Raw genomic sequence first — 23,022 nt, 5'->3', positions numbered from 1 at the left:
AGTTGCGCCGCCCCTGTCTACCTCTTGTATCCGACCCGTCACACGCTAACTATTTCTTTCTATAATTCAAAAACTAAGCTCCAGATAAATTTTTGCCAAAGGAAAAATCGTCTCAGAATTCGATTACGAATATGCCTGAGAAAGGACAAGTGGTCTTTCTGACTCACCCTATATATATATATATATATATATATACGAGGTGTGTTCAAAAAGTATCGCGAAACATTTTGAATTTTCGCGGGTTACGTATATTCGAATTTCGATCTTTTTGTGGCGTTATGTTGGTACTCATGTCTCTCACTTATGCCGACAAGCTCGGCCATTTTGAATGTTCACTTAATTGTTGACAGCTGCTTTGCTTGCACGTGTTTTGGATCGTCTTCGATTTTTACCTATTCAAAAAAATGGATCAAAGAACCTGTATCAAATTTTGTGTGAAAAACGAAATTAAGTGCGCGGATGCATTCCGAATGTTGACTGTGGCATACGGAGAAGCTACCTTGGACCGAAGCAACGTTTATCGGTGGTACAAAATGTTCTCAGAAGGCCGAGAAGATGTGAACGACGAAGAGCGTGCCGGACGCCCGAGCACTTCAACAACAGACGAAAAAATTAATGAAGTGGAGAAAATGGTATTGGCCAATCGTCGAATCACCGTTAGAGAAGTTGCTGAGGACCTAAACATATCGATTGGCTCGTGCCATTCGATTTTTATCAATGATTTGGGCATGAGACGGGTCGCCGCGAAATTCGTACCAAAATTGCTCAATTGCGACCAAAAACAGCATCGCATGAACATTGCTAATGAGATGTTGGACTCTGTCCGCGACGACCCAAATTTGCTCCAGAGGGTCTGGTCCATAACTGGTGACGAATCGTGGGTTTATGGTTATGACGTGGAAACCAAAGCTCAATCATCTCAATGGAAGCTGCCGCACGAACCAAGACCGAAAAAAGCGCGCCAAGTTCGGTCGAATGTGAAAGTTTTGCTGACAGTTTTCTTCGATTGCAGGGGCGTGGTGCATCATGAGTTCTTGCCACAGGGTAGAACGGTCAATAAGGAATATTACCTGCAAGTTATGCGCAATTTGCGCGAAGCAATCCGCCAGAAACGCCCGGATTTGTGGAAGAACAAAAATTGGCTTTTGCACCACGATAACGCCCCTGCTCACACATCGTTGCTTGTGCGCGACTTTTTGGCCAAAAACAACACACTAATGATGCCGCAGCCACCGTATTCCCCAGATCTGGCCCCCTGTGACTTTTTCTTGTTCCCTAAACTGAAGAGGCCCATGAAAGGACGACGTTACGCTACGCTTGACGAGATAAAGACGGCATCGAAGGAGGAGCTGAACAAGATAAAAAAAAATGATTTTTTGAAGTGCTTCGAAGATTGGAAAAACCGTTGGCACAAGTGTATAATATCTCATGGGGATTACTTTGAAGGGGACAAAATAGATATTCATGAATAAATAAATAATTTTTGAAAAAACACAAAATTCGCGATACTTTTTGAACACACCTCGTATATATATATATATATATATATATATATATATATATATATATATATATATTAGATTACATTAATATTATAATAATAAATATTATATAATTGCGCATACTTTTTTACCTTTAATTACAATATATAATTAAATAATATAAAATATATGTATTAATATATATTAATAAAATATATATTATATATATATGTATATATAATACTACAGATTTTTAATAGCAGCGAATATCGGAACGCATTCCATGTATGTATGTACAGGTTGCGTGCGCAGCGGCTACTATAGCTTAATTTGCCTAGGATTGGTCTCTCTCGCGTGGAGCGCAGGCATTGGCGCGATTCAGTGCCGCCAGTGATGCGCGCGTTCTAATTGGTCGAGAGTGGCGTGCGAGTTGCGTGTCACGTGTCATGTGCCGGTTGTGCGTGATGTTTCGCGCGTCGTTCTTTCGCGGCGGCTATTGTTCTGATTGTGCGTTGTGCGCGCCAATTCTGAGTTGGTCGTATTTAGCGTTAACGTCGGCAGTCCGCAGTCCCGCGTCGTAGTTTAATTAAGTTGCGTTAGTCAGTCGCGTTCTGTAATTAGTAAGTCGCGTCGCATATTTTTAGTGATCTGTCCGTTGTGAGCGTACCGCGCGTTGCTTCTTACCGCGCGGCACATTTTATATCCTGTGCAACACGTCCTGTGTGCAACAGCCTCCTCCATTTGCTTTTCGCCAGGACAAGACCGCGTGTTAATTCTATACCGTTGAAAGTAGTGAAAGTGACATTTCTGATACATATATATACATATATATATTATTGAGAGACGTCGGCGTATCTTACGTAAGTATCTTAATATAAAATTTTTACTTTTGGACTTTGCGTCGCAATATATCCCCGCTCGTGGGGCATGTAAATAAGCTAGAACTACATCTATTGTAACGCTTATTTGATCGTGGTCGTAAGCAATAAAGCCGTGTCATAAACCGTATATCTATGCCAATACATCTATAAACACATTTTTTTTCACATGTCGAGAAAGCTGACAAGTTAGGTTATATGTTGTAATATTTTAATAGTTTGATTAAAAATATATTTATTCGTACACAGGTATCACTTTGGCCAGAGCTAACTAGACAGTTGATGAGGACCGTTGTCAGGACCGTGAAATTTATAAAGAATTTTTTCAAGGAGGAAGTAATAATTTGTAGACGTATTGTCTAACTACGTGTAGAACTACGAAAAAATTCATAGCTACGTGCTTGGTACTAACAGGTATGATATTTTTATATGTGACACTTCCTACATAAGAGCATGATTCTTAACAATTGCTGCCAGAAATACTTCTCAGGCTACTTCGAAGCATTCCTCTTCTCTTTTCTTTCAATGAAGAAAGAAGGAGAAGAAGAACGCTCCAAAGCATTTGTATCGTCACGTTGACCGTAGCCTCAATGTATGCAATACATTGCGTATGCAATGCGTTGTTATTCATATACGAATATTGCGAGAAATATCACTGTGCTCCAGTGGTTGAGGTGGTAAGACATCGGGACTGGAGATTCCGGTGGTGCCAGGTTCGAATCCTGGGTGGGGTGATATTTTTCGCAATAAATTTTTTACAGTTTTTTCAGGGGGGAATGGGTATATAGATGCAAATCAGCATCAATTATTATATTAAATTAATTAATTTAATATAAATAGTGATATTACTAATTCTTATTCAACATGCTGTGTTATGACCGAAAATTAATTCGGCGCACATTCTGGTTGAATTCGGAGAAGTATATAAAAATCACACAAATAAATATAAAGCACTAAGACCTAGCTACAACCGAAGAAAGCTTTTTTACCATCAATATATTTTTTTATTTGAATGCTTATTATTTCCAAAATGCAATATTTCTGAGTTTTATAAACAGGATCTCACTTTAATAGTCCCAAGCAAATATCTAAAAAAATATGGAAGACACAGAAAACTTTATACAAAAATTATAGGATATCAAGAGGAACAAATGCTAAAAATATGGACTTGACTTTGAGTGACTTTTTTAAGGCCAGGTTAAAGTCATGGATGTTTCTTTAAATAAAACTCTTTTTTATTTTATCATCTTTGTCTATTAATCAATTTAAGCAACTTTTGTCTGAACTAATTTTTTATTTGCCTAATATTTTTTGAGATGTTTAAGGAAAAGGTAACTTTTTCAATATTTAATTTACGATACATTGATAATTGTTTGTCGGAAGTTTATATTTTCATCATCTGTTCCCTTTGGCATCCTACTAATTTTTCTATAAAACGTTTTCTGAATCTTCCATATTTTTTTAGATATTAGTCTCAGGCAATTAAAATGGGTACTCTGTATACTTTTAGGAAACTGCACAAAATACTGTTTAAATTTGTATATAAAATTATAAATATTTGAAGATAAAAGTAGCTTTCCAATATAATAGTGATTATACGCCTTTTTTGCAAAAAAAAGTCTATATTTATAATATGAAAACTTGTTTTTAAGGGTTCCTGAAAATAATAGTTTGATAAAATAAATTGTTTTTTGGATTACAATGAATCTAAAAGATCCTATGGTACGTTTTTATTCATGTTTATTTATATTATTTATTTTAATAAAATTTCTTTTCTTCATAAAATTAAAAATGTTTTTAAAGAAATATATTACCTATATCTGATTTATTGTCGCTATATTTTTGAATTGATTAGTTCTGTATTTTAATTAATATATTTGCAATAATTGTTGAATATTAACTTTAAAAAAACTTAGTATTAGTTCTTTTCAATAACAAAAAACACAAACTTGTTAAATTCTTGATTAATAATAACACTGAACAACATGTCTCATAATTTTTTAAGCTTTTTCATTGGAGATGACTCAGCTCAGTCTCCTGAATAACGTGACACACGTGATTTACTCAGGTTACCCTCATGTTTTTGAGTTACATTTCATTGAAGCTTTGGAGTTCTATGACTGTATAAAATAGAAAAAAAATTTTTAAATAAAAATTTCTTATAAAAATATGTTTCATATATTGTTGGAAAAAAATTTAGGAGTCAAACTTGAAGAAAATATATACGTATTATAATTTTTTCGGAGATTTTTTTTATTGAATGAAAGTTTTAATGTCCTGTATAACATAGCCAAAATTCTGGACTTAATGTTTTGTACGTTTTGCTTACCGTTTACACTTTTCTTCAGTTTCTCTGATCAGATTCCAGCAATAATCAGCCAATATGTTATTGACTTCTTTATGAAACCTTTTTCTACTTTTTAGATGCTTGATGAAAATGTTTATCACTCTTAGCACCAAAGTTCTGTGGAAAGAAATTAAGATGTGAGCGCTGAAAATATACTTTTAGAGAATTTGCAACTTTTGTAATACAAAGTGCATCTAACCTTTCTTTAATCATAATCTCATAATTTGGAGATCGGGAATTCCCAATGAAACTTATTATACATATAACCGTTTTTAAGGCTGTTTATGCTCTTTTTTTATCGTTAAAAAACGAATCAAATTTGAGCATGGATGATAGCCTTAAAAGTGGTTATAAGTTTTCTTGAGAATTCTTGGTCTTCAAATTATGAGATTATGGTTAAAGAAATATTACATGTATTTCATAGTATAAAAAGGTGCGATGTCTCTTAAAGTATATTTTCTGAACTCACATCTTAATTTCTTTCCATAAAACTTAAGCACTGTGAGTGATAAACGTTTTCATCAAGACAAAAAAAATAGAAAAACGTTTCATGGAAGTCAATAATATATTGACTAATTACTACTAAAATTTGATCAGAGAAATTGAAGAAGATGAGTGTATTGGCAAACAAAACGTACAAAACATTAAGTCCAGAATTTTGGATGTAATACAAAAAATTTAAGCCTTTTATAAAAAAAATATTCCCAAAATATTGCGTATAATATTTTTCAAGTTTTGTACTCCTCTAAATACCCTTCCAATAATGTATATGTCCCATTTTAATATATTACTCCAAAAACTTTTTTATATTTAATTGTAGAAAAAAATGTTTTAGACAATTTATTTGGTATGAAGGAGGACACATAATTCGGATATGAGTCATGTCGTTGATGTTGTTTTTAAGAAATTTTATAATCAACCAATTTCTTAAATGCAACTTGATTTTTTCCTTGAGATAAAAGTAGATTTCGTCAAGACGTTTTCAAAGCACTCTAATAAAGCTCTTTTTCGTTAAAAATTTCCTGAGATATTTTTGTCATAATATTTTTAATACAAAATATGAAACATCTCGTAAAGTATTCACTTTTTGATGACTTTACCTTGATACTCTTATACGTAAAATAATAAAAAAAATTGATTATAAAAAAACTGAAAAAATTATTTTCAAAAATCGATTGCATTTTGTAGATGTATTTCATTTTGCAAAATTACAAATGTAAAAATTATTATTCGACTTTTTTCATTATTCTATGTATAAGAGTATTAAAGTAAAGTTATCAAAAAGTTATACTTTACAAGATAATACATTAAAATGAGATACCCTGTGTAAAACATTTTTACAAGAATTTTTTTCTATTTTTTCTATTTTATAAACTCATAACTCTAGAATTTTAATCAAGTATAATTAAAAAAATGAGGACCTGAGTAAATCACATGTCACGTCATTCACAAAGTAGACCGAGCTGAATCACTTCCAGTAAAAAAAAAATTGAGAAATCATCAAATTTTTGGAAAGAGTAACCCCAAAATTGGACATTTTTAGTCTATTTTGGTGGCGCTCGAAATTTGAATCTATGTCAAACGATGCTACATGATAGGATATTAATCTAAAACAAAAAATTAAAGTTGAGCATAAGCCTAGTTTTGGAGATACAGAGAGTCAAAGTGGCCAAATTCCCAATATTATCTAAGTATAATAGACACAAAAGGGATGTTAAAATTTCTTTGATAATAGTGGTATTTTAAATAGAATTAGTCCGAATGATTCTCTGACCACCATACTAAAAATCCACTTTTGTCATCCCTGTTACTTAATTTTTTAAAGGAGTAAAACTATCCCCAAAAGAAGTTTTTGCTGAATTTCTGAAAAACAGATAGATATAAGAAAAAATGTTTTGAATAAAAGTTGTTTGTCTAGAAATTCTGCATAAAAAAAGTTTCTTTTATTTTTTCGTAGGACTCACTCTTTGGCCGGAAGCGTCTGAAGAAAGATAATTTTTAAAAATAAAGGGAATTTCCTCTTAAGGAACGATTATCACAAAAATAAGTGTCAATATATTTTAAAATATAATTGTAGAAAGATGTTAGTTATCTTAAGTATTGCAAACTGTGATTACACCGCATGTGATATTTGAAGTATCTTGATATAAAATACCTAAAAAAACTAGAAATTGACAACTATTCCTTAAGAAGAAATTCCCTTTATTTTTAAAAATTATCTTTTTTCAGGCACGGTTTTCGGCCAAAGAGTGAAAATTTTTCTATGAAAGATTTTTTCCTACGAAAAAAATAAAAGAAACCTTTTTTGTGCATAATTTCTAGACAAACAACTGTTATTTGAAACATTTTTTCGTATCTTTATTTGTTTTCCAGAAATTGAGCAAAAACTTCTTTTAGGGGTAGTTTTACTCCTTTAAAAAATTAAGAAACAGAAGTGGAGGGAATAGATTTTTAGTACGATGTTCAGAATCATTCGGACTAATTCTATTTAAAATACCACTATTATCAAAGAAGTTTTAACATCCTTTTTTGTGTTTGTACTTAGATAATATTGGGAATTTGGCCACTTTTTGACTCCTTGTATCTCCAAAACTAAGCCTGTGCTAAACTTTAATTTCTTTTTATATTAATGTCCCATCATGTAGCATTGTTTAGCATACAATTTGATTAGAATTTCGAGGGCTACCAAAATAAGCTAAAAATGTCCGATTTTGGGGTCACTCTTTGTTGTACTGTGTAATTGTGTAATTGTAGAGAAATATTCAGAAAAAGCGTATTCTTCTATACTTTTCTATATTTTTATAAACCACAATAAAAATTATACGTTTTAAGATATTTTTCCATTTTAATTCATTGAAATAAAAAATTACATACCGTCTTATTATCTATTATGATTTTAATCGGTCTAAACAACTTTATTTTATCTCTAGTTTAACATATATTGCCGTGTGCAATCATGCCGAAGCACAAGCAATATAGTCACAAGTATCGGCGAACAATTTTGCAGCATGCAGTAAGAGAAATAAGAAATAATCTACAAGCTCACAAAAGCGACGAAATGGTATATTTGGTCGAAAATTACGACAACCACTTTCTGGAAGTAAATAATGATCAAACAGACTCTATCTCGGAAACCGCATCAGATGAAATAATCCAAGAGATTGTGCAAGAGAAAATTATCCCGGAAATCATACAAGAAGCAATAGTCGGAGACCAAATTATATCGCCCGAGTCGAATACGATTCTTTGTCGGAATCAGACAATGAACATAATAGTATAAATATTGATCGATTGCAAAAAAATCTGGTCAAGTGGAGCCATGATCTGTAGATCTGCTGTGACCAGTCTATTGAAAGTTTTAAAAATAGAAAAGGCTATGCAATTTTTTCCATCAGACTCACGAACATTCTTAAGAACTTCAAGAAAGGCAGAAAGTATACCAATGGAACACGGTCGATATACTCATTTTGGTATTGCCAAAAGCCTACATCATATTATAGAAACAAGTGGTACCGGTACATATATACCTGAAGAAATTCATTTATCCATTAACATAGATGGACTACCTCTTACCAAAAGTTCAAAGAGTCAATTATGGCCAATTCTTGGAAGTTTTAGAAATTTTCAAAACAAAACGCCATTTCTCATTGGCGCTTTTCATGGGTATCAAAAGCCTCCAGCTGCTGCAATATTTTTAAAAAATTTTATTGAAGAAGCAGTAGACCTTATAGAAAATGGCTATATCCATGATGGTATTAACAGAAAATTTATTATTGATTGTTTCATATGTGATGCTCCTGCAAGAGCGTATATTTGTTGTATTAAAAACCACGGAGGATATTATGCATGTAGTAGGTGTGAAACCAAAGGCATGTATAATAAGGGAAAAGTGGTATATCCAGAAATAAACGCTCGGCTACAAACAGCGGAATCGTTTGCTACGCAATCTGATAAACAACATCACACTGCAGAAAGTCCCTTATTGAGTCTTAACATCAATATCATTAGACAAGTGCCGTATGACTATATGCATCTAGTGATATTAGGCCAAGTAAAAAAAATTTTGAAATTAATGACTGGAAAGTTGAATCCTATGAAGTTGAGTGCACAACAGGTTCTGGAGATTTCTAAACGGCAGCTTGAACTTCGAAAGTATGTTCCGAATGACTTTGCCCGTAAACCGAGAGCTTTGGATAAACTGGATCGCTGGAAAGCCACTGAATTCCGAGAATTTTTGTTGTATACTGGACTCATAGTATTGCGCAAGATAGTAAGACTTGATGTATATAATCATTTAATAAAACTGTCAGTGGCTATACGTCTTCTAGTAACTCCTGGTATTGATGTCGAACAAAATAGATATGCGAAGAGCTTGTTAGAAGAATATTTTACTGAATTTTTGCAATTATACGGAGTGCATAATGCAACGTACAATACGCATGGATTATTACACTTGGCTGATGATGCATTACAGTGGGGAGCACTCGACGAATTTTCTGCATTTATTTTCGAAAATTATTTACAGTATATAAAAAAAATGATCAGAGGTAGTGATAAACCTCTTGAGCAATTAAGTAATCGCATAAATAAAATCAGAAATAGCTATTGCATTGAATCCGTCAACGATGCCATTGAAACATATAAACTGGGAAGGGAATGCTACAATGGAAGGTTGATAGATGAATGTACGTCGCCTATGCACAAAGATATTCAATTCAAGAATTTTAAAATCACGATAAAGAGACCAAACAACTACTGTATAATGGCAGACGAAAGTATTGTAATGATTGAAACTATTTGCCATCGCAATAATTCTATACTAGTAATTGGCAAAATGTTAAAAAACGGGAATCCATTTTTTCATTCGCCAGCACCGTCAATATGCTTTGGTATTGTTAAATTTTCTGGCAAATATGGTAGCTTGCAAGCATTTCCAATTGAAAATATTAAAAATAAAGGTGTTGTTCTGCCGATTTTTGACGAATCCAACCAATCTGAAGACTACAAAAATGTCGTCGTCTTTCCTCATCCATGGTCAATGACATTTATATATATGTTGTATATATGTAACTCTAGGCATGTCTCCTAAGTTTTGCATCGTTCATTTTACTGAAGAGGATTCTGTGGAGGTTGTTCCTGATTTCTGGATATTTGAATCGTCAGACATAAACTATTGCTCATGGCCTCTTAATAATGCTTTTCCGACGAAATGCGTTGCAAATAGAACGGTGCCAGATGACAAATGGCCATCCTACAAGTGCAGAATCCTTAATTTGTTTGGTACGTAGTATACACGCACGCCCATACATACTCACACGCATGCACACACATTGTATTAAACATTCTAACTTCTATTTGTGAAATCTAAATCGCAGAATTTACACTTTTTTCCGTAATTTATTTCAATTTCAATAATACACTTTTTTATAAAATAAAATATATACTTTGCATATTTTTTTGCCATGAAAATGAGTATATAACATTTTTCTCAGGTGACTATGAAACAGCTCGGCAGCATTTAGGCCAAGCCGAAATTACATCTGATTTTCCTGTGTCAGAGGTTGTGGGTAAACGAATACATAAACCCAATAAGAAATTCTTGCAAGAATCATCCGATTCATCTGAGGACAGCACTCCAAAACACAAAAAGAAAGACTCTAGAAATGAAATACCGCGATTTACGTCGAAAGAACGTACATGTTCAGAGATGGTTTTATCAAAAGCCCTAGAACAGAAATCAAAACGAATTCTAGATGGCAACCAAAATCTTTCCTCATCCAGAAGAAATTGCGCTATACGTTTACAGTCACTGCTAAATAAGATCGACAAGAGACTTGACCAGTGTAAGGAAGGTAATCTCTCGTTTTTTAATGACATTTAATGGAATTCCATTGAATTATTGTGACATTATAATCTTTTAAATATTGTAGATATCACTTTACAACATGGATGCAGCACGAGTGGAACGGTAGTGCAAGAAAATCAAATGGTTAATCAACTTGCTGGACAAATTCAGACGCAGTTAACTGGAAAAAAAACTGAAAAATCAATATAATGGAGAAACAGGTATATTATTTTTTTGTTGCGATAATAAATATTTTTCATAACTTTGCAAGTTTTATATTTTATAAATTTTTCAATAGAATTCGAGAAATAGATGGTTAGGGATTTGACAATGATCAAATATGATATGCGAGCAATTCTGGAAATGGTGACAAAATTAAGCGAGACCTGGATTGAGAAAAATACAGAAACCAATCCTGAGATATCGAGGGATGAACAAAAGCCGGAAGAAAATATTTTGCCAAACTTTACTTTACAAAATTGGAAAAATTTCCTTGACTTGGAAGATTTATTACAAAATGAAGACACCGCACGAGCACAACTTGTAAGTCCGACTACGTATTATCATTTATACGTAAATGTGGTAAATGCAAATATATTAACATCTATGAAGATGTTAATATATTTACTACAATAACATAGTCAATATGATGAATAAAAGTTACTACTATAATACTCGTAAGTAATACATTTTGTTTCGCCCTTCTTTATAAATCTCTACCACCCCTATTAATAGTTAAATCAAATCTTAATTTGATATCTTATAATAGTGAACGAAAAGAGCTGGTAGTATAATAAAATTACGAGAATTTTGAAGCTTGAATACTTTTAATTTAAGATGATATTTTAATAATTTTTGCTTCCTCATACAGGAAGCTTTGTTTTTGTAAATTTGTATATGAACTTTTAATTGCGTATAAAGTTAGTTCTAATCAACAAAATTTAAAAGAATTATATATAAAATAGGGATAGAAGAAACCAAAGAAAAGATTGTTTTTTGAGTTTTTTATGTCAATATGTTCAGTGTTCTAAAACGTCGAAATATTGCATTGAAAAAATGTCTGTCTGTATGTATGTATGTATGTATGTATGTATGTATGTATGTATGTATGTATGTATGTATGTATGTATGTATGTGCCAAATTTACAGAAATTTCTATAACTCCAGAACTAATCAACCAAATCTTTAAAAAATATACATGAAATAGGGGTAGAAAAGACTGAAGAATATAATAGAATAAATAAAAATAGAATAGAATTAATAAAAATTGCTAATAATAAAGTGGTTATCGATTTCTGTTTAAAAAAATTTACGTGATTGCTCTAATTTCCAAATTTTGAGATATCAAGCTTAATTTTTTTTTATAGATGGAGTATCATTAAAGGTAGGTTGGTGTTGAATTTAGCAAGGATCGGTGAAGGAATTACCGATTTCTGGTTATTTTTAGAAATGTCCGTAGTTGCTCTAATTTCCGTAAATTTTGAGATATTGAGCTCAATTTTTTTTTCATGGGTAGAGTATCATTAAAGGTAGGTTGGTGTGGAATTTGGCAATGATCGGTGAAGAGGTTAGCAATTTTTGCCTAAAAAGTGTACAAGTTATACATAAGAAAAGTTGCTAATAATTAATACTAAATTGTCAAAAAACAATTTGTGAAAAGTCTCAATTATTGAGATTTCAGATGTAGCCCTTAAAGGTTAAAATTTTAAAACATTGGCAATTTTTCTAATTCTACTGTATTCTTTAGTCTTTTCTATCCTTATTTCATATATAATTCGTTAATATTTGATTGATTAGTTCTTGAAATACAAACGTCTGAAATTTTAGGGAATTTGTACAAAAGAAACAATACGCATGTTTAAAATAAAAACTTGCACATTGCTTTCTCATAGTTTTTAAGTGTGCATGTAGAAACTTGCACATTGCTTCCTCATAGTTTTTAAGTGTGCAAGTAGAAACTTGCACATTGCTTCCTCATAGTTTTTAAGTGTGCAAGTAGAAACCTGTACATTGCTTCTTTATAGTTTTTAAGTGTGCAAGTAGAAACCTTCGCTCACAAAGCTTCCTTTATGAGGAAGTCTAAACAAATAAATACTAATAATTATACATCGAATAAAATACAAGCTTCCTCATAGAGGAGCTTTGTGAGCGAAGGTTTCTACTTGCACACTTAAAAACTAAGGAAGCAATGTGCAGGTTTCTACTTGCATACTTAAAAACTATGAGGAAGCAATGTGCAAGTTTCTACTTGCACACTTTTTAAATATTCTTATATTATTTATTACGATATCTGTACTTGAGTGCTGGTCGATATTAGGGTTGGTACGTTTCTTTTTTTAAATTAGTGAACATTGAAGTACCACCCTTAGACTTGGAATACTTTCTTAATTGTTTAAAACAAACATTTTATATAAATATCTTTATATAAAATTACACATATAATATACAATATAATAAAGGTTGTTTACTATATTATACCCCACATAGCACGTAATATTGCAGTGATATCATAGCAATATCATTTTTACATTGCAATATTACAAATGAAATATTGCAGAAATATCACGAAATATTACTGTGATATCACAGTAATATTAAAATGTCCGCGAAAACGCATCACAGTAATATTACTGTGATATTTTATAGTAATATTACTGTGATATTTCACAATATTTCTGTGATGTTTATATGATATTTAAATAATATTGCAAGAAATTAAATAAATAAATTATTTCAATTTATTTTATTTTTATTGTTATTCTTAATATTATTTTCATATTGTTACATGTAATACATATTAAACATAAAAAAAAGAATTATATTTATTAAAACAGAATACAATAATGTAAACGTAATAAATGTTTAATTTACAAAAAATAATCTCTTGTATCCTTTTTCATTTTTGTTAAAAAAGATTCAATTTGAATTATAATTTTAATTTATGTTCAAGATTAAATAACAATACAAAATATTATTTACATGTAAAAATATAAAATTTTATATGGAACAGCGTTCCACGCGTATCTCTTAAAAAAAAATTGATAAACTTGTTTCAATAAACTGATTACTGATCAGTAACTGACAAAATATAATCAGTTACTGATCAGTAATCAGTTTATTGAAACAAGTTTATCAACTTTTTTTTCAAGGGACGTTACATTGGAAAAAAAATTAGAACAAGTATTCGTTTCCAAATTACAACAAGCAACGATTTTCTTTAAAATCTCACTGAAGTGTGAGCTAGTGAGTCATGGTGAGTCGGCACGGTCGGCCGTAGTGGCGTCTAGATATAACACCTGTGGCTGCACTTGACTCACGAGAAGGTCTCCAGCGGCGCGGCCACCTAGCGGTGGTGCCAGCACTCACTTGTTTGCGTGGAGTCTTATACACACAGCGGGACCGCATAGCGGCTGTGCACGCGCTCGCTTGTTTCGTCGTATGTTGTGACGGTCGGTGACCGAGCCGCAACATTATATACATACATATAATTAATGAACATTGTAAAATACCTAATTAATGATAGAATATATATAATCATATTTTTTAATAGAGTTGAAAAAAGAGTGAAATCTAAAGAAAAATTTGTTGGAAATTTAATATTTTAATTAACTTAAAAAACCTTTTACTGTGGTGTATAATAGTCTAATCAATATTAATGAATAAACTATTTCACAAAATAATGTACCAAACAGTAAATATTAAATGACGTGAAAATGTATATTTTTTTAAAAACTTCTAAATATACTTTGAAATATTTATTGCCAAGTGAATAATAAATGTGTATTAACAAAACTTTTTGTAAACATTTTTTTTTAAATTCCTCATGATAAAAATTTTTAAAAATTAAAATCAATTTTGTGCTCCTGTAAAAATTATAAATGGCAATAAGACAAATACAAAGGTTTTTCTGTAATTTTTTAATAAAATCATTATTGATCGAGTTGTAAAGCAATAATTAAATTGATAGATTACATAGAAGAGCGTACATTATAGTTTATACATATATACAGTTTAAGGAATAAACTAAGTAAATATCTAAACTAATAATAAAAATTAATTAATTTTTTTTCTTAACATTTACTTTTATTCCACGAAAGGGCAAAAACATAATTATTTTATTTATAAGTTGATTTCTTCTATAGGATATCGAAATTACCAAGAATATTAAGGATACTAAAAATATCGAAATTAATCAAAGAGATTGTGACGTTGCATTAATAAGACATAATAAAAACGTCATTTGACATTACCTTGTTCTTTGAAATTAAATATTGCAACAATATATTGCAATGATATCATTGGAATATTTTAATGTTATTATCACTGTGTAATATCACAATAATATTTCTGTGATATTTCTGTGATATCAGTGGAATATTTCAATGTCATTATCACTGTGTAATATCATAGTAATATTTCTGTAATATTTCACAGTAATATGAAATATTTCTGTGATATTGCAATGATTCTGTGATATCACAGAAATATTACGTGCTATGTGGGACATATATTATGTGTAATTTTATATGAAGACATTTATGTACAATGTTTGTTTTAAACAATTAAAAAAGTATTCCAAGTCTAACAAAAATGGAATAGTTGCACAATGAAATAATAGCAAACGCCGAACTCCGACGGGCCTTCATTTAAGCGAAATTATAAATGTCGAAATTATCGATAATATATATCATTTCTTTCAATAAGTCTCAAAATAGTCGTGAATACAAAAACTAACGATTTTCCGACTATACTCTCCATCATTTCAATCTTAACCCCTATTTTTGATTTACTCTAATATACACATTGTATACACCATAAGTCAATCTGTCATTTTATTTTTTTTCTTTTGAAAGGAAAATAAACTTTATAACCGCGGAGGAAAAGTTCCGGCCGAATTAATACGGCGCATGCTGGTGTATGTTTTTACTCCTCATTTGTCTCTTCAAATTTCATGGTTGGGACGGAAGAAGAATCAGAGATTGGAAGGAACTCATTTTGCTCGCATATTATTTGGTAAATATATCTTTCTAAAATGGAATGTTACCCAATGAAAACAGCCTAAACACAGTCAAAATAATGTCTATATATAACGTAAAAACCGTCGTTTATCATCATTTTCTCTGCTCTATTTGAGGATCGATTATGTACTTTAAAACTTAGTAAAAATTACAAAAGTGAGTGAATTTACTAGAATATTTATAATTTCATAGGTTAATACCTGGTGTTAACCAATAAAATACACAACTGATCCTCTGGAATACAAAATTTGGTATCATTTACGCATAACATTTTAATTTATCGATTAATTATTTTATATATATATATATATATATATATGTATGTATATATATGTATATATGTATGTTTGTGTGTGATTTTGTAACCATTTTTTATTCCAAATGACAGTTAATACACCTTGTACGAAAACAAAGGAAGCGATGTCACAATACTTGAACGCTAATGTGCAAGAAAGCAATAGTATTCCATTATTGGAATTAGATACATTAGATATATTGGAATTAGATACAAGTTCTATTAATTTTAATTCCGATACAAAAATTGGTTCATCACATGTAAATAGATATTTGCACAAAAATAATCAGCCAAACAGTCCTTCGATGTTGGCCATAACACCACATCGAAGGAAGAGACGGAAACAATCTCGAAATGCAACTGTTACTGAAAATAGTAGAAGTGGAATTTCTGATGAAGATGAAGTGATAGAAGCCAGTCCTACGCAAAGTGTTGCGTCAAAACTCAGACAGTTCTTAGAACTCAAAAGGAACATTGCTAAAAAGCGTATAGATTTTGGATCATGTCCTTCGCCTAAACATACTGTTAATACATTGAAAAATAAAGTTAACATAAGTCATCTACCTGTAGAACAAACTGCAAATAGAAATAAAATAAATAATTTTAATTTGGATGACACAGAAAATAAGCCACCTTAAAAAAAGATGTTAGTGGATAAGTTTAATGCGTAAATATCATTTAATAATTATGATAATGTAAGTTGCTTTTATATATTCAATGAAAACATTACTTACAGATGCTCAAAAAGAAAGAACGTTTCAGAGCAGGTTAACATGCGATGTAAAAGTGACAGAGCAAAGTTAAAAGGCTGGGATTGCTGGGAATGCAGAGAAGTAATGCAATATTATAGTTATATGAGATATGAATAAATAAAAAAATATAAATAAATATATATATAAATAAATATAACGTATAACTATAAATATAAATAAATAAATGTACATATTTTTCTCATAAATCATATTTGATTTTTAGTATTATAACAATTTGTCATTACCAAAAGAAGAATTACAAAAACGTAAGAATCAATGCTCGCGACATCGATACAAATATGAGCGACCAAATACACCAGAAGGTTTTTGGGATCCGGAATTTCCTGAGACATTATCAAGCACTTATAGGACAGAATAAAAGGTGAAATGTTTCGTCATTTGAATTTGATTCTTAAGGTTTCATTACGCCTGGTGGTAGAGAAACATCATAATATGATCATATGATAACATTATCATGATATACGTGTACAATCCTTTGGTTAATGTATTAAATAACCAAGTGATGGCTTGTAGCTCCGTATTATTGTTTTTTTGAAATTATATTCATAATGTTAATTTATCTGTGAAACTGTTGTACCGTATGTAATATATTTTGTCTTTATTTTGCTCCTATTTAATATAATTTAATTTTAATTGTGCATATATATTCCTGTGACTGTCATCTTGACTGTCAAACAGATGTCAAAATGACAGTCAAAATTACAATCATGGTATGGGACGTAATGCAGTCATATTGGCATTATTTTGATATCATATTTGCACTCATTTTGACATCATACTTCTCATTAATTTGATGGCACTTTGACATTATTTTGACTAGATTGTTTTCACTGGGTATACATATGGAATTTTAGAATTTTGTAATAAGTAAAAAAATTAGTTGTTTTACAAATAAATATAAAATGTTTTAATTTGTCACTTACAGATGCTGTGAAAAAGCGGTACAAAAATATTGATGATCGTGTCATTGAAAGTACAATAATTGATTGGTTCCGGCGAGCATCGGATAGGATTCCGAAGATTCGCGATGAGACGAAATAACTTCTATCGAAGTTAATCTATCTACGATTTTCTATCTCGTACGAACCGCTGTGGTTCAAGAAGAAACAAGATCCGTACACGGACAGCCGTTGTTTCGTTTATAATGGCGAATATTGGGATCACAAGAGCAGAGGTGACTGGTCGCGAAGTCCAAACATATTTTAGTTTGTTATATAGATAGATTCCATTGTGTGATGTGACTTTGTCACATACACATGCAGTGTGCAGAGAAATTTTGTTCAAAAGTGACGGTAGCCTAGATTAGAAGTCGCGACCGTTCGCGGTCGAGACTTTAAATGTTTATGAAATAACGTTGACGTGATAATGGGGTTATGGGATATGATTTAGCAATTAATTCTTCCAATGAAGTGGACGAAACTTGTTGGCAACTCTGACATGTGCAATGTGTAATTTGTACTTGCATGTGTCATCGCCATCGCCTATTCTTTAACTCTTCTCTCTCCCTTTTCTCCCCCCTTTTTCTTCCCCATCTTTCTTTTCGTTTCTTCTTTTCTCTAGTACTGAAGTAATATTTAGTCCAACGTGATGTTTGATTAACATGCGCTTGCGTGCTCTTTTTTTTAAGATTTTGTTCTGAATTAATGAATAGTCAACCTTGAATTTTTCAGTTTGATTTGTAAGTGCGTTTTATTATACATATTAGGTATATGTATGAGTTCGTAAAAAATCGAAACTCTCAGGCAAGTCGAATGAATTCCGGATATTATTTTTAGCCTAAAACTGAGAGATAGCAATAAGACCGTATAGAAAAGAAAAAAAACCTATTGTCATTAGAGAGGAAGGATTTCGAAGTTACATGTTCCACTTTATAATATATTCAGTATTCTCAACTTATTTTTAAACGAATATGAATCTAGTTTTCTAGAAAATAATCCGAGTTTAAGTTATACTGCACTCAATCGGTGCTGCTATATATACGAAAATTGTATGTATTTTATTATTTTTAATTTAATATTGAAAGTATTTGTGTAAACGCAGATAGATGTGCAATGAGGAATAGAATCGAGCCGACATTTGACATGAATTAATATAAAAGATGCGCTGATGTTTCTTTTATATATGATCTCTTACATCATTTTTATAGAAATAAAGAACACCTCCATATCTTAAAAAGCCAATTGAACTTCGACACGCATCGGTATTTGTAATTTTTCCCTCGTTGCACACTTTTTGCTTGACCTAGTGTCACAACAAAGAAAGTCTGAAAAATATTCGAAATGGAAAAATAAATCCTTACGGTATTGTACGTGAATTCAAAGATCTGTGCAACTGCACACGTTCAAAGGTTTATTCAGTGATTTATGAATACGCGCGCGCGAGAAGATAGACATTTGTTCAACATTTTACACACGTAATATAACGCCGACGATTATAATGTCCTTCCTAGTTTGGCCAGCGTTGTTCTATGGAAAAAAGGAGGAAAAAAAAGAAACCATGCCATTTCACGTCCGCACAGATTTCAAGCACGCTAGAAGCTACGCTCCGAGTTTTCAATTAATTTTAGAAGTGTTTGGAAACATCTAGTTATTTTTTATCAAAATGTTTTTATTTGAAAATGGAACGCACAATAAAATAGGGTTTAATTTCTTGCCTTTGCTAACAAGAATTTAATATGGCCGTGATGACTACTCATGAGTCTTAAAAATGAGGAACTTTCTTTTTTTATGCTTCTTTTACCTATATGGTTCTATATGCAGAACATAGTCAATAGTTCTTGTACTAAATGTTTGCATAACTATATATACATTTTAGCTGTACTATATATAAGCATTTATAAGCTGTGTTTTTTTATAATAAAATAAATATTAATCTGATTTTACTTTCTCGACCATTTCACGAATTTAATAATCTCTATAAATGCTATTTTCAGAAATATCCATCAAAAACGTCTACACTACATCCATTTTACATCCTGGAGGCCTATTACGTATCGTATCTTTTCACGAGGTAAAAATGCGAAAAGTGAAAGAATTCACTAGAGTATACTATAATTTTATTGGTTGAAATCTAAATCTGTTCACTTTTCGCATTTTTACTTTGTGAAAAGATATGTAATCTAGGCCCCCTGGAAGGATATAACAATATTTACTGGACATCTTTGGGTGATACGATGTACCGCCCAAAGACGTCCAATAGACATCGTTAGTACGTACAATGACATCTATTGGACGCCTTTGGTACGTACCGTTGTACGTACTAACGATGTCTATTGGACGTCTTTGGGCGCCACATTTTTCGTACAAAAAGACGTCTACTGAACGTCTTCGGTACATCTTCAGTACGTCATGTGACGTACGGACGGGACGTCGTTTAAACGTCTAAAAGACGTCGGTGTGTTGCGTGGGAAGTGTTTAATTAAAAAATATGTGTTTATAGTAGTGGACGCGTTTACTAAGCATATAAAATTATTTGCTACGAAAACCACTGTCAGTATTGAAGCTATTCGAGCTCTGCGTGATTATTTTGTCAATTATAATAAACCTCGTGTAATTATTTCTGATCGCGGTTCGTGTTTCACATCGAAAGAGTTCACAGACTTTATTACCGAACAAGGAAACAAACATGTATTAGTTGCGACCGGTTCACCGCAAAGTAACGGTCAAGTAGAGCGTACAAATAGAACACTAGTCCCTATGTTAAGCAAAATCGTTAATAAAGATGAAGGAAAAAATTGGTATAAATTATTACACGAAGCCAAATATGCTATAAACAATTCCAAAAACCAAACTACCGGCGAAACTCCGAGCAGACTACTTTTTGGCATAGACCAGCAAGGTCAAATTAATGACGAAGTAAAAGAATATTTGGACTCTAACGCTAAGCCAAGAGACTTAGAAGAGTTAAGAAAAAAAGCGGCAGGAAAGATAGAGATAGCGCAAAAGAATAATGAAAAGCATTATAATAAAAAGCGTAAAGAACCTAATGTATACAAAGAAGGAGATTATGTGATGTTGCGTAATTTCGATGCTACAGTCGGAGAGTCAAAAAAATTGATTCCACAGTTTAAAAGACCCTACATTGTCAAAAGGGTGTTGCGAAACGATCGTTATCTTGTAGCCGACGTGGAGAGGTTTCAAAACACTCAAAAAAGATATCAAGATTTGGGAATCAAAGCATATGCGACCATGGTTAAATCCTGACATCAAAGTTTAAATTTAAGTATGTTATCGTTAAAATTTAGTATATATCTTTAAAATATATCTTCAGAGTTATAAGTATGTTTTATAGTTATAAGTAATGTTTGTAGTTATGCGAAAGTTTATTATAATCAGTAAAAATTGAATTTATTTTATAATAGCGAAATGTATGTTTTGTCAAGTATGTTGTCTAATCTGTGTATCGAAGAGATCGAGGACGATCTTTGGTCAGAATGGCTGACTGTAACAAAATCATAAGTATTGTACATCGGTATTGTACATCGGTGGCCAGTCGTCACATGCGAACGCGCACTCATGCCCGTCTGATTGGCTGTGGTCATGCGCAGAACAGCCCAGCGACAGTCTGCATACGCCTCGCTAGCCGAACGTCTGTACTCTTCTCCGTTTGTTAAATATACATCTTCTATAAACTAACTCTTTACAATATATATATATATATATATATATATATATATATATATATATATATATATATATATACATTTATAGATCAAGAATTAGAATTGATAAATATATAGGGGAGACCGGGACTATTCGTTAGACCTTTTTTCTTTTGTGTTTCTTGAGTCCTATATTCATTAAAAAAAAGAAACATGGGACGGTTTAAAAGGTTGAATCTTCCCCTTCATAATGCCGGTATAGAACATGGAACTGTACTTGCTTTGAAGTACATATAAAAATGTCAACCAATGCCAAAAATTACGAATAGCTCCAAGCCCGAGGTAATTCGTAACTAGTCCGGGAATATCTCAAAATTTGTGTTTCAAGATGAAAGACTAAAAAAGCTGTTGTTAAGATTTTTTTTATTTAAAAAAAGATATAGATATACAAAAAAACAAATACAAACATACACGTTCGCATGTCTTTTTATGTCATCGGTGTGACAGATTTCTTAACCTCACAAGTGTCAATCTTTAACGCTTTATAACTTTTTACTTGCTTAAGAGCGTTGCTTTTATATTCATATTCATGTTCTATGTACTGAAATACACAATATTATCAAGTTTGAACTAAATCAATGAAGAACTTTACCTCAATGCTTAACTCTGCGTAGCGCAAACGTTCGTAACACAGCCAAAGTGTTAGGATTATCCAACTTAAGTTAGGCGCTGTAATCAGTATTAACGAATAGCCCCGGTGCTCAGTATTACGAATAGCCCCAACATTAACTGTGCGCATTATTGCGTATAATCGACAAAAATATCCCACAGCAAATAATAAACACGAAATGTTTCAAATACATTTAACTGGGCACGATACATTCACAGTTTTCAAAAAAATCTTATTATCTTATTTAAATTTCGAAGAAATGCTGACTATCAGAAATTACTTCGACTGTCGCAAAACACATTTTTCACTATTACGACTTTAATATAACGCCATTACCAACAAAACTTTGTTAGCAACATTGTTACATTTGGACGTGTTTACAGTGTTTAAAGTAAATTTTTAATATGTACTCATAAAAAGATATTTTCAATTATCAAATTACCCCGTCTAATGATTTGCCCCGGTCTCCCATATATATATATATATATAATATATATATATATATACATATATATATATATATATATATATATATATATATATATATATATATATATATATATATATATATATCAATATTTCAAAAAATCTTATCTTTTTAAATTCAATTCAAAAGTTATTAATTATTTTATCTAATATCGAATCAAATTTTTCTTGATGCTATTTCTTAATTTTTGAAATAAAATCTTACTCTGAAATAGTAAAAATTCAACCAACTAGCACGAATTTCATTATTTTAGATCAAGAACAAAATTCCACTCTAAAGAATTTTGAGAATACATATCTAATCTGAATGTTACTATTAATTATTATGCATTTAAAATGTATGTGTAACCTACAGTCTTATAACATATATGTTATGTTGCTGTATTGGCACAATTATATGTAATAAATATAACATTTAAACTATTGTGCTATATATTTTAAATAGATCAGAGACGTAATTTTGTTGCTAACATTTAATAGTACACGTAACATATATCTATGTTACTTGCTATATAACTCGAATTATAACAATTGTTACCTTAATTGTGATACTTATTATTATGTATATTTAAGATAAACATATATGTTATATTACTTTGTTTCCGTTACTTTTCAACCTCGGTTAAAAC

At 31.2% G+C, this 23,022-nt stretch overlaps 1 protein-coding gene across 1 annotated transcript; it reads left to right on the top strand.

The window, feature by feature from the left end:
* The first annotated feature begins 10,853 nt into the window (after positions 1–10,853).
* LOC113004684 lies at positions 10,854–19,518 on the top strand. The gene is given in 5 exon segments (XM_039454395.1): positions 10,854–11,094; positions 15,405–15,564; positions 15,958–16,531; positions 16,601–16,697; positions 16,840–19,518. Coding segments are annotated over 5 exon segments (1,218 nt in total). The 5' UTR covers positions 10,854–10,863; the 3' UTR covers positions 16,996–19,518.
* The last annotated feature ends 3,504 nt before the right edge of the window (positions 19,519–23,022 follow it).

Source organism: Solenopsis invicta, chromosome 10 (assembly GCF_016802725.1).
Source record: "Solenopsis invicta isolate M01_SB chromosome 10, UNIL_Sinv_3.0, whole genome shotgun sequence".
Classification (NCBI taxonomy): Eukaryota; Metazoa; Arthropoda; class Insecta; order Hymenoptera; family Formicidae; genus Solenopsis; species Solenopsis invicta.
This window is presented reverse-complemented; position numbering and strand designations above follow the sequence as displayed.